Below are 13,677 nucleotides of genomic sequence, written 5' to 3'. Positions count from 1 at the left end.
AAATTTCATTTGTAATTTGCACTTTCAAGATAAACAGATTGCACTACAGTAATTGTCGGAGGTGAACTGAAAAATACTATTTATTTTGTTTATCTTTTTTACAGTGCAAATATTTGTAATAAAAAATAATATAAAGTGAGCACTGTACACTTTGTAATCTGTGTTGTAACAAACTAATATATTTGAAACTGTAGAAAATATCCAAAATATTTATAATAAATGTAAATAAGTATTCTTTTATTGTTTAACAGTGCGATTAAAACTGCGATTAATAGCGATTACTTTTTTAATTGAGATCATTTGTTTTGAGTTAATTGCTTGATTGACAGTCCTAAATATTTGTATTGGTTTTAAGAATTTTGCAAAACCTTGTCTTTACAAAACCTAAGTTTCTTGTACAAATGTGATCTGATGTCTCTAATTTTGTCCCTTTAATGCAAGACAAAGTAAATACGAGTGCAGCCGTTTCCCCTTAATGGGCATTGTTCAAAGTCCACTTTAGTCAATGGGCATCTTTCAGCTGACTACAATGGGTGTTGGATTAGGTCTTACATATAACATATGACACTGAATAGCCAACAGATAATGTTTAGTCCCCTCAGACCTGGACTGAATAAGAACTGTAAACAAGTGAAGGGCTCATTTCCAATTATCAACCCCAGGAGCCATTCAGTCCCTCGGAAGTAAAGACTTAAATTTACAAGTCACAATGATATCACTTAGGGCTAGAGGAGCTATCCAATAATATATACTATATTAAACTGAACAGCTGGGAGAGTTCACAGAAGCATAAATACTGGTCATTTAAAAGAGAAAATTAACTATTCACATTCTGTTCAAGGAAGGAAACCAAGAGGCAAAGAATATCAGATCACTTTAGCATGCAATACTTCAGCCACAACATCACAAATCACATTGTTAAAAAAATAACAGCCTTAGGTAGAAAAAAAAATGCACGTGCTATTGGATAAACAAATTACCCTTTTATAGAATGTGTTGTTGAGAACTCTTTCTGTGAGTAAATTGCTCATAACCAATCTTGGCTTTTAGACTCTGAGAACAAACCGACTCAAACTTCAAATACGATTAGTTAAACTTTCTCAAGACCTCTATTCACATTTGTAACACAAAACTGCTAGTTGAAGAAAGACAGTCACACACTAGTTTGGATACTTACCCACTCTGTTTGCTCCTGACAGCAAAAAGGAGAGAGCAAAGAAAGACGACACTGTAGTTATGAATAATTCAGCAGAAATGGCATTTAGAAAATTATATGACAAAAAGAGAGCTCTGGTGCTGAGTGATATACATGGTCCCGAGATCTGATTGCCAAGCCTTACATGCAGGAAAAGGAGGCGGATGCTGGAGTATAACAGCAATAGAATACACTATTACAGTGGGGTCTGGGCTTGAGCATTAATAATAGTCCCCTTTATCCCTTGGCCAGCAGGACCAAATACTGAGAAACGGCTTCTTCCATCCCAGAATGGCAGAAGGGAAAAAGGGGACACATTTTGCACAGCTCTCCAGCAATCATTTCCAGATAATTAAGAAAGAGTTACAATTAGCTCTGGATGTAACAACTTCCAACACTCTAAAGCCAAAAGGACAGGTCAAACCTAACATAGAAATTTGAGGCAGATGAAAAAAGGGGACAAACAGGGAATTTCCCAGCAGAAGGCAAAGGGATGGAATTGAATGAGATACAACAGGGACGGATTCACATAGACTGGGACAAGTAGTAATCCAACAGTCTTGCATAATATTAGCTCCTCATAAAACACTAATATTACACCCATTTAATTTCGGTCCTTACAGCCCACATGACAATAAAACACACCCTAGACCAGTAAGACGATATCTTACAAAACAAAAAGGTCATTTTGTGAAAGTTATACGCAAGTGACCCCCATTGCACACTAGTTTATTAGGAAGCACACTTTTTTATTTTCTGGAAGTATTTGTCTACCTTGTGTCTTGTTTGCTTACATGCTACAACAGAATATTCATCCAGGAGGAAAATGAGCCTCACTAAACCAGCCCTTTCAGGATTATTCAGTATTCTATGCATTGCATGAGTAGAAGCATACACTGGGAAAAAACAGGTGCTTTGGAAAGGAACTAGTGATTTATAATTATAATAAATATCTCTTGCGTCCTCCTCATTATCATCTCATCCCTGACACAATGGTAATCTGAGAAACGTATGCTATTAGTTCAAGCATATGGCAACGCATTTCTCAATAGCCACCTCCTGGAAAACTCTGAAAAACATTTATCTTTATAGAGGGATCTGCCTGTGGTATTTCCAGTATTCCCTTCTCTCCTACCTTTTACTACCGCTAAGGACATTTGCGCAAAACCAGGATTGATGTTCAGTTTGGGATATCGTAATCTTCTCCAGAGAAATTACTTGTAATGTATAGGGACACCCAAAATGGAGCTACTCTGATTGACAAGCTCAGGAATTGGTCCTAAAACCTCAAGTGAGAAGTAAGCAATATGAACAGAAGAAAGAGCTCTTAAAAACCAAAATCTTGTTTTCATGCAAGTATTACATTTTGCAATGGGGTAAAAAGGAATAAAAATAGAATAGGGGTGAGCAGAATAATTTGCTGTATTTTTCATGAGATGCCACCAAGTCTTTACCAAAACTAGTGTTAACATCAGCTTTCCACAAAGGAAGGAAAATAAATCTGGTGACCACACAGGTAAATCAACACACTGGAACTGGCAGAAAGACACAGTCCAATGTATGGTGTGTTAAAACTGTGTCTCTCTCTTTAAATTATAAACAACAAGGCATTAGGGATTCTAAACTATACTTTGCACAAGCACCACACTGATTTTTAAACTCTTGGCTCTCCACCCTATTTTTAAAATCACTCTTTTTCAAAAAGTCACAGTTAAAGGCACATGCCCCCACAGTATCAAATCCTGCTGTGATCTCCTTGAACCCATAATTTCTTGCTAGACTGCTACCAACAGAGTCATAATGACATCTGATTAGAAACATATTTGATGGAAGAGAGATGGGAGGGTGATTGGTGTTATACCACTTGGATTGGATACATGCCTGAATGAAAGGAACTTGCAAGCTCTCCAGCTGCAACTTATGAAAAGAAAGAGTAAACAGCGAAGAAAAAATAGACAACAATGATTTTTTAGAAAGTGAAGCACTGAAATGTATCTCAGGTGTGCCCTAGCAAAACACTGCAGCAAGAGACGGATGGAAAAAAATGTAACAAACCACTCTTTGGAGCTCTGCGTGGTTTGACCTCATTGGCAGTGTTTGATGGTCTTGCAGATTCTTCTCCTGTCTCTCTCCCACTGGACTGTTCACTTGCTGTGGAGTCAGCATCTGAAGGGGAAACTCTGCAGACATGAAAAAAGAAGATATAAAAAAGATTAATGAAATGTTAGAGACAGGTTTATAAAGGGCTGTGGCCGGCAGGCACCAGGAGATCCCATAAGAATATATATTGGTAGCACTGTTAAAGTTCTTTTGAGAAAGAACTTTGACTTCTTATAAATAACTGATTACAGGAAGTGAAATGTATTCAGACACCGATTAATGTGAGATCACCTTTGTCATGGGTGTGGGAATCTTTTAACTAGTGACTGGTCCATGAGAGGACCTTCCCTCTTATTCCACGACTACTTAGTTTCCTAAGAGCGTTTGGTGAGGGACTTGATCAAATGCTTTCTGAAAGTCCAAGTACACTATACCCATTGGATCAACCTTGTCCACATGTTTGTTGATACTTTCAAATAATTCTAATAAATTGCAGAGGCATGATTACTCTTTACAAAAGCTGTGTTGACTCTTCCTTAACATATTGTGTTCATCAGTGTGTCTAATGATTCTGTTCTTTGCTATAATTTCAACCAATTTGCCTGATATTGAGGTTAGACTTACTGGTCTGTAATTGCCAGGATCGCCTCTGAAGCCTTTTTTAAAAATCAGCATTTTATTAACTATCCTCCAAACATTTGGTACAGAGGCTGATTTAAACAATTGGTTACATACCACTGTTAGTAATTCTGCAATTTCATATTGGAGTTCCTTCAAAACTCTTGCGTGAATACGATTTGGTCCTGGTGACTTACTACTGTTTAATGTATCAATATGTACCAAAACATCCTCTATAGACACCTCAATCTGGGACAGTTTCTGAGATCTGACACCTAAAAAGAATGGCTCGAATGTGGGAATCTTCCTTACATTCTTTGCAGTGAAGGCTGATGAAAAGAATTCATTTAGCTTCTTCAAAACAGCCTTGTCTTTCTTGAGTGCTCCTTTAGCCCTTTGATGGTCCAGTATATTATGGTGTTACAATATATTATGACCATATTTGATGGTCCGTAATATTATGGTGTTTTTAAAAAGTTTCCACGCAGTTTGTAGGTATTTACTTTTGTGACTGTTCCTTTTAATTTCCATTTAACTAGCTTCCTCATTTTCCTGATACTGTGTCTCTGTTCTACCTCCCACCCTTCATCTTTTCTATTTAGGTTTTTAGTAAATATTTATTTTATGGTAGCCTACAAATGCTTTATTAGGGATTGGGGTACCATTTTGCTGGGTGCCGTTGTAAGATGTTCAGGGCAGGGACTGTCCCTTATAATGCATTTGTACAACGCCTAGCACAATAGGACCCAGATTTCAGTTGGGGCCTGTAGGTGCTAACTTGAATAAATAAAAGTCATCTTCATCATCAGTAGTTTATCTATCATAAGTCTCATCCATTCGCTAACTGCTTAATCTACTTCCCATCTCTAAGTGTAAGGTATGTACTAAGACAATCACTGACCCATAACAGTCTATCCCCAACCCTACTTATTGAGTTCACTGTCAAGATGTTAACCCTCACCACCGGTGAACTCATGATGTCAGCCTCCTCTGCCCACTAGCTAAATTTTCAAACAAGTATCTTTGTGCTTTTTCCCATGTTGTCCCTCACAATTACAGGATCTCCCCATAATTATCAACAAAACTACCTTATTATCCTCCTTCAGAACCCTCCTTTGCCATAACACCTAGGAAAACACTTGACAACAGTCAAGCTATTGGTGTGCTGAGACCATTGGCCTATCATGTTGACCAATTCCGTTTCATCACCACCTTGTACCTCCCCGTCTGTCTGCATCCAATTGCTCTCTCGTGTTTTATGCATCGATTGTACTCTCTTTGGGGTACGTCTTTTTATTGTGTTTGTACAATACCTAGCACATGAGGGTCCTAGTCCATGGCTGGACTAATGCTACAGTAATACAAGTAATAAATTATATTAATGTTAATATTCAGTATACTGTTTTGTACAGCATTATATTGAATCAGATTCTCTTTTATTCTGTACATAGCTACAAAACCATAGAACTGAAAGAATAATCCATAAACCATAATTCCCTAACGTTTCCATCTTTCCCTCCCTCAGGGAGAAAACATTTTAAACGTCTCACTGGCAGCTGCACATCAACATATTATGAGTCGATAGTTAAGTCTACATAGCAACTGCACTTAAAGTAGAAGGAAGATGCCCATGTTTCAAATTTGGCACAATGATTTTTTTTTAAACTTTTCCAGAGGAAACATTTAAAAACACTTCCTTTTTAAATTTTGCCACGTTTTCCTTCTCTCTCCCTCCCCCCTTTGAGTTCCTCTAGAACACTCAGACACCACAGAACCTCAAACTACTCTTTCTATTTTTACACACTTACACATTCTGGTAGTATCTCTGACACAGGCCACTTTTGACATTTTACAGTGAAATACATGAACTCATCTCTCTCATTTAGAATAATCTAATTGAGCTGAGCCAAGATTTACTGACAGAACTGTCAAGTTGCTTCAGCTATTTCTGTCTTCCGGGATGCTGGTAGCTTCCTCTGTCCCTGGCTCACTAGCTCTACTCCTTACAAAGCCCATAGGGAGGCAGGAAATATGGGGTATAAGCTCTGGGGTAACAGCAAGTGTCAGGAGGCAGGAAGAGTGAATGAGGCTTTGAGGTGCATGAGGGGTTGAGTGGAGAGATGTGGAGATGTATAGGGGTGAGTTGGGGTGCAGAGTTCTGTGACTGAGCAGGAAGATTTAGGTGGGAGGGAAGAGGGGAAGCCCATCCTCTTCTTTCTCGCACATCAGAGCCAGAGGAGTCAAGCGCTCCTGTGCAGAGGCAATGACGTGGCAAGGGCTCCCCACAGTGCAGAAGGGAGCCAAGGCAGAAGCAGATGAAAAGCCTTTCAAGTGCCGATAAGTCAGCGCAGAGGCGACGTGCTGCCTAGAACCCCCAGGCACCATCGGGACACCCCTCATTCTTCCCAGCAAGTCTCTCCACCCAAACCATTCTCCCCCCGCCTTCCACTCATTCCCTCTCCACATCCTCACTCCCCATGTCACAATGCGGCAGTACGGTGGGGCGTCAAGGGGGAGTGAGCAATCAATCTTGGGGACACAGGAGGCGGCAATTGGCTGTGTGTGGGGGCATTTGGGTGGCAAACAGAGATATGAATAAGGGGTGGGGGTGAGCAAAGATCACAGAATCACAGACAGTTAGGGTTGGAAGGGACCTCAGGAGGCCATCTAGTCCAACCCCCTGCTCAAAGCAGGACCAGCCCCAACTAAACCATCCCAGCCAGGGTTTTGTCAAGCCCCCCTTAAAAACCTCTAAGGATGGAGATTCCACCACCTCCCTAGGTAACCCATTTCAGTGCTTCACCACCCTCCTAATGAAAAAGGTTTTCCTAATATCCAACTTGGGCCTCCCCCACTGCAACTTGAGACCATTGCTCCTCATTCTATCATCTGCTACCATTGAGAACAGCCTAGCTACATCCCCCCTGGAACCCCGTTTCAGGTAGTTAATGGCTGCTATCAAATCTCCCCTCATTCTTCTCTTCTGCAGACTAAACAAGCGTCGTTCCCTCAGCCTCTCCTCATAAGTCTTGTGCTTCAGCCCCCTAATCATTTTTGTTGCCCTCCGCTGGACTCTCTCCAATTTGTCCAGACATGAAGGGGAGAGGAGGAAGAACTGGTGGAAAGTGCAGCAGAGAGTAGCTTTGTTCTGCCGAGCCACTTGTAGTTCATCATAGCACAGTTTCTCCTCTCTGCTTCATTTTTTTGCCACCAGGCTGCATCCTGCTCTTGTTTGTCCCACATTTCCCTCAAACAGTCCAAATATTTGTATGCCCCACCCAGCCCAATCAACTGCCATGCCCCACTACAGCCCAGCACACTACCCAATACCCTGCAGTGCCACATGCCTCTCCCTCACAGACTTCCTCAATGTCCTTCCCCACAATCTCTCTCCTCCTAGGCACCCTCTGACTGTTATTACACAATCCCAAGCCCCACTATGTGTCACCCATGTCCGCACAGTCCCGCTTCTCCACATGCTCCTCCTACCCATCATCTTCATCCATCCCATGACCTGCTAATTTGCAACCACATTCAGCTTTTAAATACTGATATGCATCAACACTGATACTTATCAGCATTTAAGTTCTGAATGTGGTACAGGAGGAGGGTAGCATCTGGCCAGGGACTTCGGTGTGGAAGCATGGTGAGGAGTGAGGCTGTAGAAGTTATGTATCAAACACCCAGGGTGCCAAATTTGCAAACACTCGATATGGGTGGCTTCATAAAGCACCAGTGACTTTCATTCAATCAGCATATTGTGAATGATGAAGCCACCCCTCTTCCACAAACATATGTGCAGTTTCTTCTGCAAAGCTGCAGCATATCTGATAGTCCCGCTTTGGGGGAACGATTCATACAGCAGCTCTCATGAAGTTTAGTTATGCAACACCCACCCGTTCAGGAGAATATCAGAGTACCGCATTTCTTCCTCGGCGTGCAGCAAGAGGCAGAGAGAACAGAGGTGGTAGGAAACCGCCTTCATCACAAGTCTCAAGATAATTAATATCTCTCAGAGAGAAAGATGGATGGCTTCAGTCATCACAAGTGCCACAGCACTAATATCCCTAAGCCATGGTCTCAGTGACACCCATTCTCCTCCCCACAGGCCTGATTCTCTCTGGCAGCGCAGTGCGTAACAGCTGAATGATGTCATACAGTCCTTGCTGAAGGCCAGGAAATTCTAAGGGAAGGGTGATACGCTGTTCTCAACTTGCACAGCTGTAGACCTTTTCTTTTTGCCTCACATCAGTTTGAGGAGAGCGTCGGACATTTTGCAGTTAGGTACCGCAGTGATGGGCACACAAAAAAGAGCATCAGCCTTGAGTTTTGTTGATTTGTGGGAATATTAGTATGATTTACACGTAATAATTGTAACTAATATTACTTAATAGCATTATTTAATCACCCACTCCCCTAACAACTAAAAGTAACGACAAAATGCAACGCATTAAAAGCATGCACTTAACATTACCTCATAACAGGTAATAAACTGATTCTGCCCAACCCGCACCCTGCCCAAGATATCCCACTTAACTGAAAATATTGCAATTAAAAGCCGGGGGGGGAAAACGTCTCGCAATGAATCCTAGAAAAGTGGCTAGACACAAGTTCTGATAAATTGCTAGAAAAGGCAAGTTCCAAAGTCGAGGCTCCTTCACCTAAAATACTTTGCAGTGTACAACCATACTTTGCAGTTAATTAACTGTCATCTATCTACGGCTTCTTTTCTTCAGCTGAACTAACCTCCCTCTGTGCCGGACATTCTTTGAAGGCTTTAAAGAGGTCTTTGATTTGGGGCTTGGCACGTCTCCATTTTCAGAGGGGGTGGTGTCCTTAATAGGTCCTGGAAGAGGAGCCGGCTCATGAATGATCAGGATATCATCTTTGTTGTGTTGACCCAGGTGCTGCTTAGCAAAATCAAACCCCTTCACACTGGGGGCTTGTAGCTGTTGTGAAAGAATAAAGACAAAAGAAGAACCATTAAAAGACACTAAGTATGAAAGCTTAATGTCAGGCTGTTGTTCAGAGTTGTAACCAATAATCTTCAGGATGGTGATCAGGATAACAGATTCCAAGGGTGAGCAGGAGAGCGCTGTAGAAAGAAAAACTATTATCTCTGCACACGTTTGCAGATTATATATATATTCTAAGATACAAAGGCAACAGTTCCAGGGGAAGGGAGGCATAATGTTGCTACCACACAGACAACCAATTCCTTAGATTTAATAATTACAATAATATCTGTCATTTTTATTGGGTTTTCCATCTGAGGATCTCAAATGTTACAAATGTCTCTAAGTACCAATGAGATATGGAAGGAGAATTGTTCCCATTTTGCAGATGAGGAGACGGAGGCACAGAGCTATATAGGACTGCAGAAACTGTCATACCAGATCAGATTCAAGACTATCCTTCCCTGTCCCCTCCTTACGGTATTGCTACTTTACAATACATGACTCTGTCTGACTGTTTTGGAAGCAGTGCTCTAAAGGACCAATCCTCACCAGGACCACAAAGCCAAAGTGCAGGTGCAATTGGATCACTCTTACTGATGGGATGGTACTGTGCTTTAAGAAACAGCAATCCGGATGGGAAACCAGGAAAGGAGTTATGGGGCCTCATGAAACCAAAAGATTAAAACTCTTTAACTACCTCTACTAGGTTTCACACTGAATGAGGGCGGGGAAAAGTTTGTCAAATTCTGATAATCTAGAGTAGGTAGGGCCCAACCCCCTAAAGTTCTTATTTAGCTAACACTCCTACTGGATTTAATGGGAGTTTTTCCTGAGTAAATTCAAAATTGTTCAAAATTGGGCCCTTAATAGTCTAAACAACATTCTTATTTTGAAAATATTTGTTATTGGCTCTTTCAACTAAATTCACACCATGAGAACGAGAAGTTCACCTGCTTATTTTCCAGACCTTGAAATAATCAGAAACACTGAAATTCTAATTTTTATACACTTTTTTTTTTTTTAATTGCTTTTCTTTAGGTCACATTTAATGAAAAAATCTGGAAGCTGAAAGGCGGAAAAACCTTTGACAAATCTGGCTTGCATAGCAAGAGATGACTGCATTAACAAGCACACCCACAACTGGGGTCCCAAAATAGATTTCCCACAAACCGAAAGGTGTGTCTGATGGAGTTGATGGGTGCATCAAGTACTAAATGTTTAAACAAGCCCCCTTTCATTACGCATGGCATGCCAACATTTCCAACTAGAAACAGGCCTGTCTGATCCAAATGCCAGACAAGTCTGCCCCCGGAATATTTTGAGATCTTCAAAATATTTTCCAAAGGTTGTAGAAGAGCATGTTGAAGAACAGTGCAATACCCGCGTGATCCAGCAGATGGCGATGGAAGACCTACTGTTTAAAAGATTCCCTGACAAGGTCGTATATGACATGTCCGATTGTGTCTTTTTTGGGTATATTTTGCATAAGAGGAGCAAACGTACAAGTTTAGTCGATATTTTGGATTTCCTCAACATTTCCTGCCCTCCTTCACCCCTGTAATAGAGGGTAAATCGTAGCTCTATTGACTTCAACTCAGCTATGTGGATTTACACTAGCTGAGGATCGAGTTCTATTTCTCCACCTTCATTGACTCCCATGCCCACAATCTGAGCCCCTTATCTGACCCTCTCCTGAAATTTAGCTCATCCACAACACTTCCCCCTCTTCTGCACACAATCTCACTGGACTTTAAAAAATTGAAAAGACTGATATCTGACATGACCTTCCACTTTTCCCTTTCGCCTCCACTTTCCCCGCCTCAATCTTCTTCAACACCCTTTCCTCTAACCCGTTCTCTTGCCCACTCGACCCCATCTACTCCTGGCAACTGCCACCCCCCCCCCCCAATCCCTATTCTCACCCACTCCCTCTGCCTACTTCTCAACCTCTCACTCTCTTCCGGCCTGTTTCCCATCAAAGTACCAGCATGAACAGAACACCCACCCTTGACCCCCAGCCTGCCCCTACAACTGCTGCTTCATCTTCCTTCTGCCCCCTCTTCTCTAAACTTATTCAGTGTGCCATTTATAATTGCTGCCTTAAATTTCTCCCCTCCAACTCCACCCTGCCTCCTTCATTCCACCAAAAACACGCTCACCCGAGGTCTCTTGCTAAATCTCAGAGCCTCTACTCCATCCTCATCCTCCTTGACTTCAATAGTATCAAAAACAGCCGAGACCACACTTAAACTCTTCTCCTCCCTTGACTTTCACAACTCCGTCCTTTCCTAGTTCTCTTCAATCCTTCTGATGGTCTCTTCAGTCTCTCTTTTGGTAAGAGGGGAGGGGGGGAAATCTTCTCCCTTTACACCCTGGATGATCTTATCCATTCATGTGGCTTCAGCTAGCAATTACCAATTACGTAAAAATTACCAATGACGTAGGAAACGTAAGAATTAAGGTTGCCAATGAAAATTTAATTCAATCCCTTGTGCATATATAATATGTGATCATGTAATTAAAAATTATCTTTCCCCAGGACCCCTGCCTCATTCAGTACGTTCAGCACACAGGATGGACTGTTCTCTAAGGATGAATCAGGACTGCGTAGTGCATGAAGCTGTTGTCTGCCATCTTTGTTGCCGAAGATGGAAGGTGTGTACTGAATGAAGCAGGAGAAAGAAGAAAGAGGGGGGCTGTTACCTTCCATGTGGATCTGCCACTAGAAGAGAATGAGACATACACTTTGCCGGTGGTTTCACAGTTGCTTGCTGACAGCAGAGCAATGGTGACTCCGGTATATTTGGTTCCACCTCAGGTTTTGGAGGGGAGTGTGCTCTACTGACCCCACACCACTCTGCCCTGTTTCCCCCAAACCTGACCACTCTGGCTCCTCATCAGACCCCAGTCTTCCTACCTGCTCCCAGTCCAAATCTCCCTGTCAGCTCCCAAGTTCCAGTCTACTCCCTCCGCTGGCCTCCCAAGTCCATCTTTTATCCCTTTTGCCTTCCCCATCAGGCAGGTTTCTCTTCCACACTGCCCGTGTGCCAGCAGAGTGTCTGGGTACCCGAGTGCACAGGAGACAGGGGATCCCTGCTCTCACTTCTGGTGTCTGACCTCCACAGCAGCCACCAGCCCCTGCCATTGCAGGGAGAGTCCTGCTCAGCTCCTGCAACCCTGGGATGGCGCATGTTCAGTGTCCATGGAATCTTCTGAATATTTCACACCCAAATGCTGCTGAAAAGCCTAATGCACAAACTGCAATTTTTCTAAGGTTTGTAACTTGGTTACGTTTTTTTTTTTTCCAACAAAAGATACATCCCTGGCAGAAAGGCCACCCCCCTCCTGCCAAATTTTGAGCCCTGGCTCCAAAACACAGAGACTTTAGAGCTGCTCAACAAAACAGTTCTAAGACTGTTTTTGTAACATGGGCAAAACCATGTATTTTTCCTTAATCTCATACTTTTAAAATAGCAGAACCCTTTTGGTTGAAGCTTCCCAAAATGATTCAGCCTGAAACAGACACTCAACATGGGAAATTTCATCCAAAAGTTTAGCAAAGTTATAAGCAACTGAAAACAGGGTCTTATAATAGGAAGTATTGTACCACCTACTCTGTATCTAGATCTATCTATATATAAAAAGTCAGTCTGGATATACTAAAGGGGGTACCTCATGCAACTCCTATCACTTGACCTAAGCTGTTCTCAAAACATACTTGCTGCTCATTATTTTTATTAAAAATAGAAAAAATTGATGTATTTTTGGATACAGACACAATGCCCATAAACTCCAATTTTGTAAAAAAAACCCTCTACATGTCTATGATCTTTACTCTTTTGACCATGACATCTTCATGATTCTTATTAAAAACGATATTGACCAGAATCACATTCCTGGTGACAAGTGTCAAAAGGACATTGCAACACAAGTACATATTCAGCAAAGCTAGATGGTCATAACAACACTGAGATGCAACGGAATAAATAACATCAGTGTAGTTCAAGCCTGAAAAGTCTTTAAGGCATTCCTGTATTAGTTTCTGTGCGCTATACAGAGTACTTTCTTTTTTTTAAATAAAAAGTGATAAGCTGTAGCAGGCTGACCTGATTATATGATCTACATTCACCTCTGAGTAGAAGTAATCGGAATACCATGAGTGGATCAGTCATTTTACTGATCACATACCAGCCACCCACCAGCTAGGGAAATTGTGGGGGGTAGGAATGGAAGAGCTCAAACTATTACACCTTTTTGAAGAAAATACATTTGTGCTAGTACATCTGTCTGTCCAGCTACTTAGTGAAATAGAACCTCGCAGCTTCATTTTATTGCCTTCTCTGCCTGTGCCTAAGCTGGCACAAAATCAGTACTTTGAAAATCTCAGTTTAGGTTTCCTTTGGAAGATGTTTAATTTTATGTTGTAAAAAAACCAGTTTTTAAAACTAAGTTAAAATGGCAAAACAAAGAGCAGTTGCAAAATTTAATGAAAAGTACCTTCATATCTTCAAAAAGAAGAATGAACTAACCCAGAGGTTCCCAACCTGTGGCCGGCAGGGGCTTTCAAAGTGGCCCGCAGCTCCCCTCCTGCTGGCTGTAGAAGGGAGCCGCTGCTTAAGGACCTAGGCGGAGTGCGTTTCCATGGGGCTAAAAGACCAGTGCAGGCCCCTTGTTGCAGACAAGGGGATGGGAGATCAGCGCTCCCTTCCCCCTGGCTGTAGAAGGGAGCACAGCAAAATGCTCTGCCTGGGTCCCTAAGTGCTGGGGTCCCTGCGGGAGCCAGAGGGAGGGGAGCACTGATCTTCC

General features: G+C 42.0%; 1 protein-coding gene across 1 annotated transcript in view; it reads right to left on the bottom strand.

Annotated features, from left to right (window-relative positions):
* KIAA1549 (KIAA1549 ortholog) overlaps positions 1-13,677 on the bottom strand; it is a 175,790-nt gene that overhangs the window by 27,430 nt on the left and 134,683 nt on the right. Inside the window, exons 11-12 of the mRNA XM_067536032.1 lie at positions 8,660-8,862; positions 3,251-3,375 (exon numbers count right to left, since the gene is read on the bottom strand). Of these exons, the coding sequence (XP_067392133.1) occupies positions 3,251-3,375; positions 8,660-8,862 (328 nt within the window). The remainder of the gene's footprint in view (positions 1-3,250; positions 3,376-8,659; positions 8,863-13,677) is intronic.

This window comes from Emydura macquarii, unplaced genomic scaffold, assembly GCF_026122565.2.
Source record: "Emydura macquarii macquarii isolate MOO-44397 ecotype Brisbane River unplaced genomic scaffold, CSIRO-AGI_Emac_v2 contig_3530, whole genome shotgun sequence".
Classification (NCBI taxonomy): Eukaryota; Metazoa; Chordata; order Testudines; family Chelidae; genus Emydura; species Emydura macquarii.
Note: the sequence above shows the minus strand (reverse complement) of the source record. Positions and strands in the feature narration are given on the sequence as shown.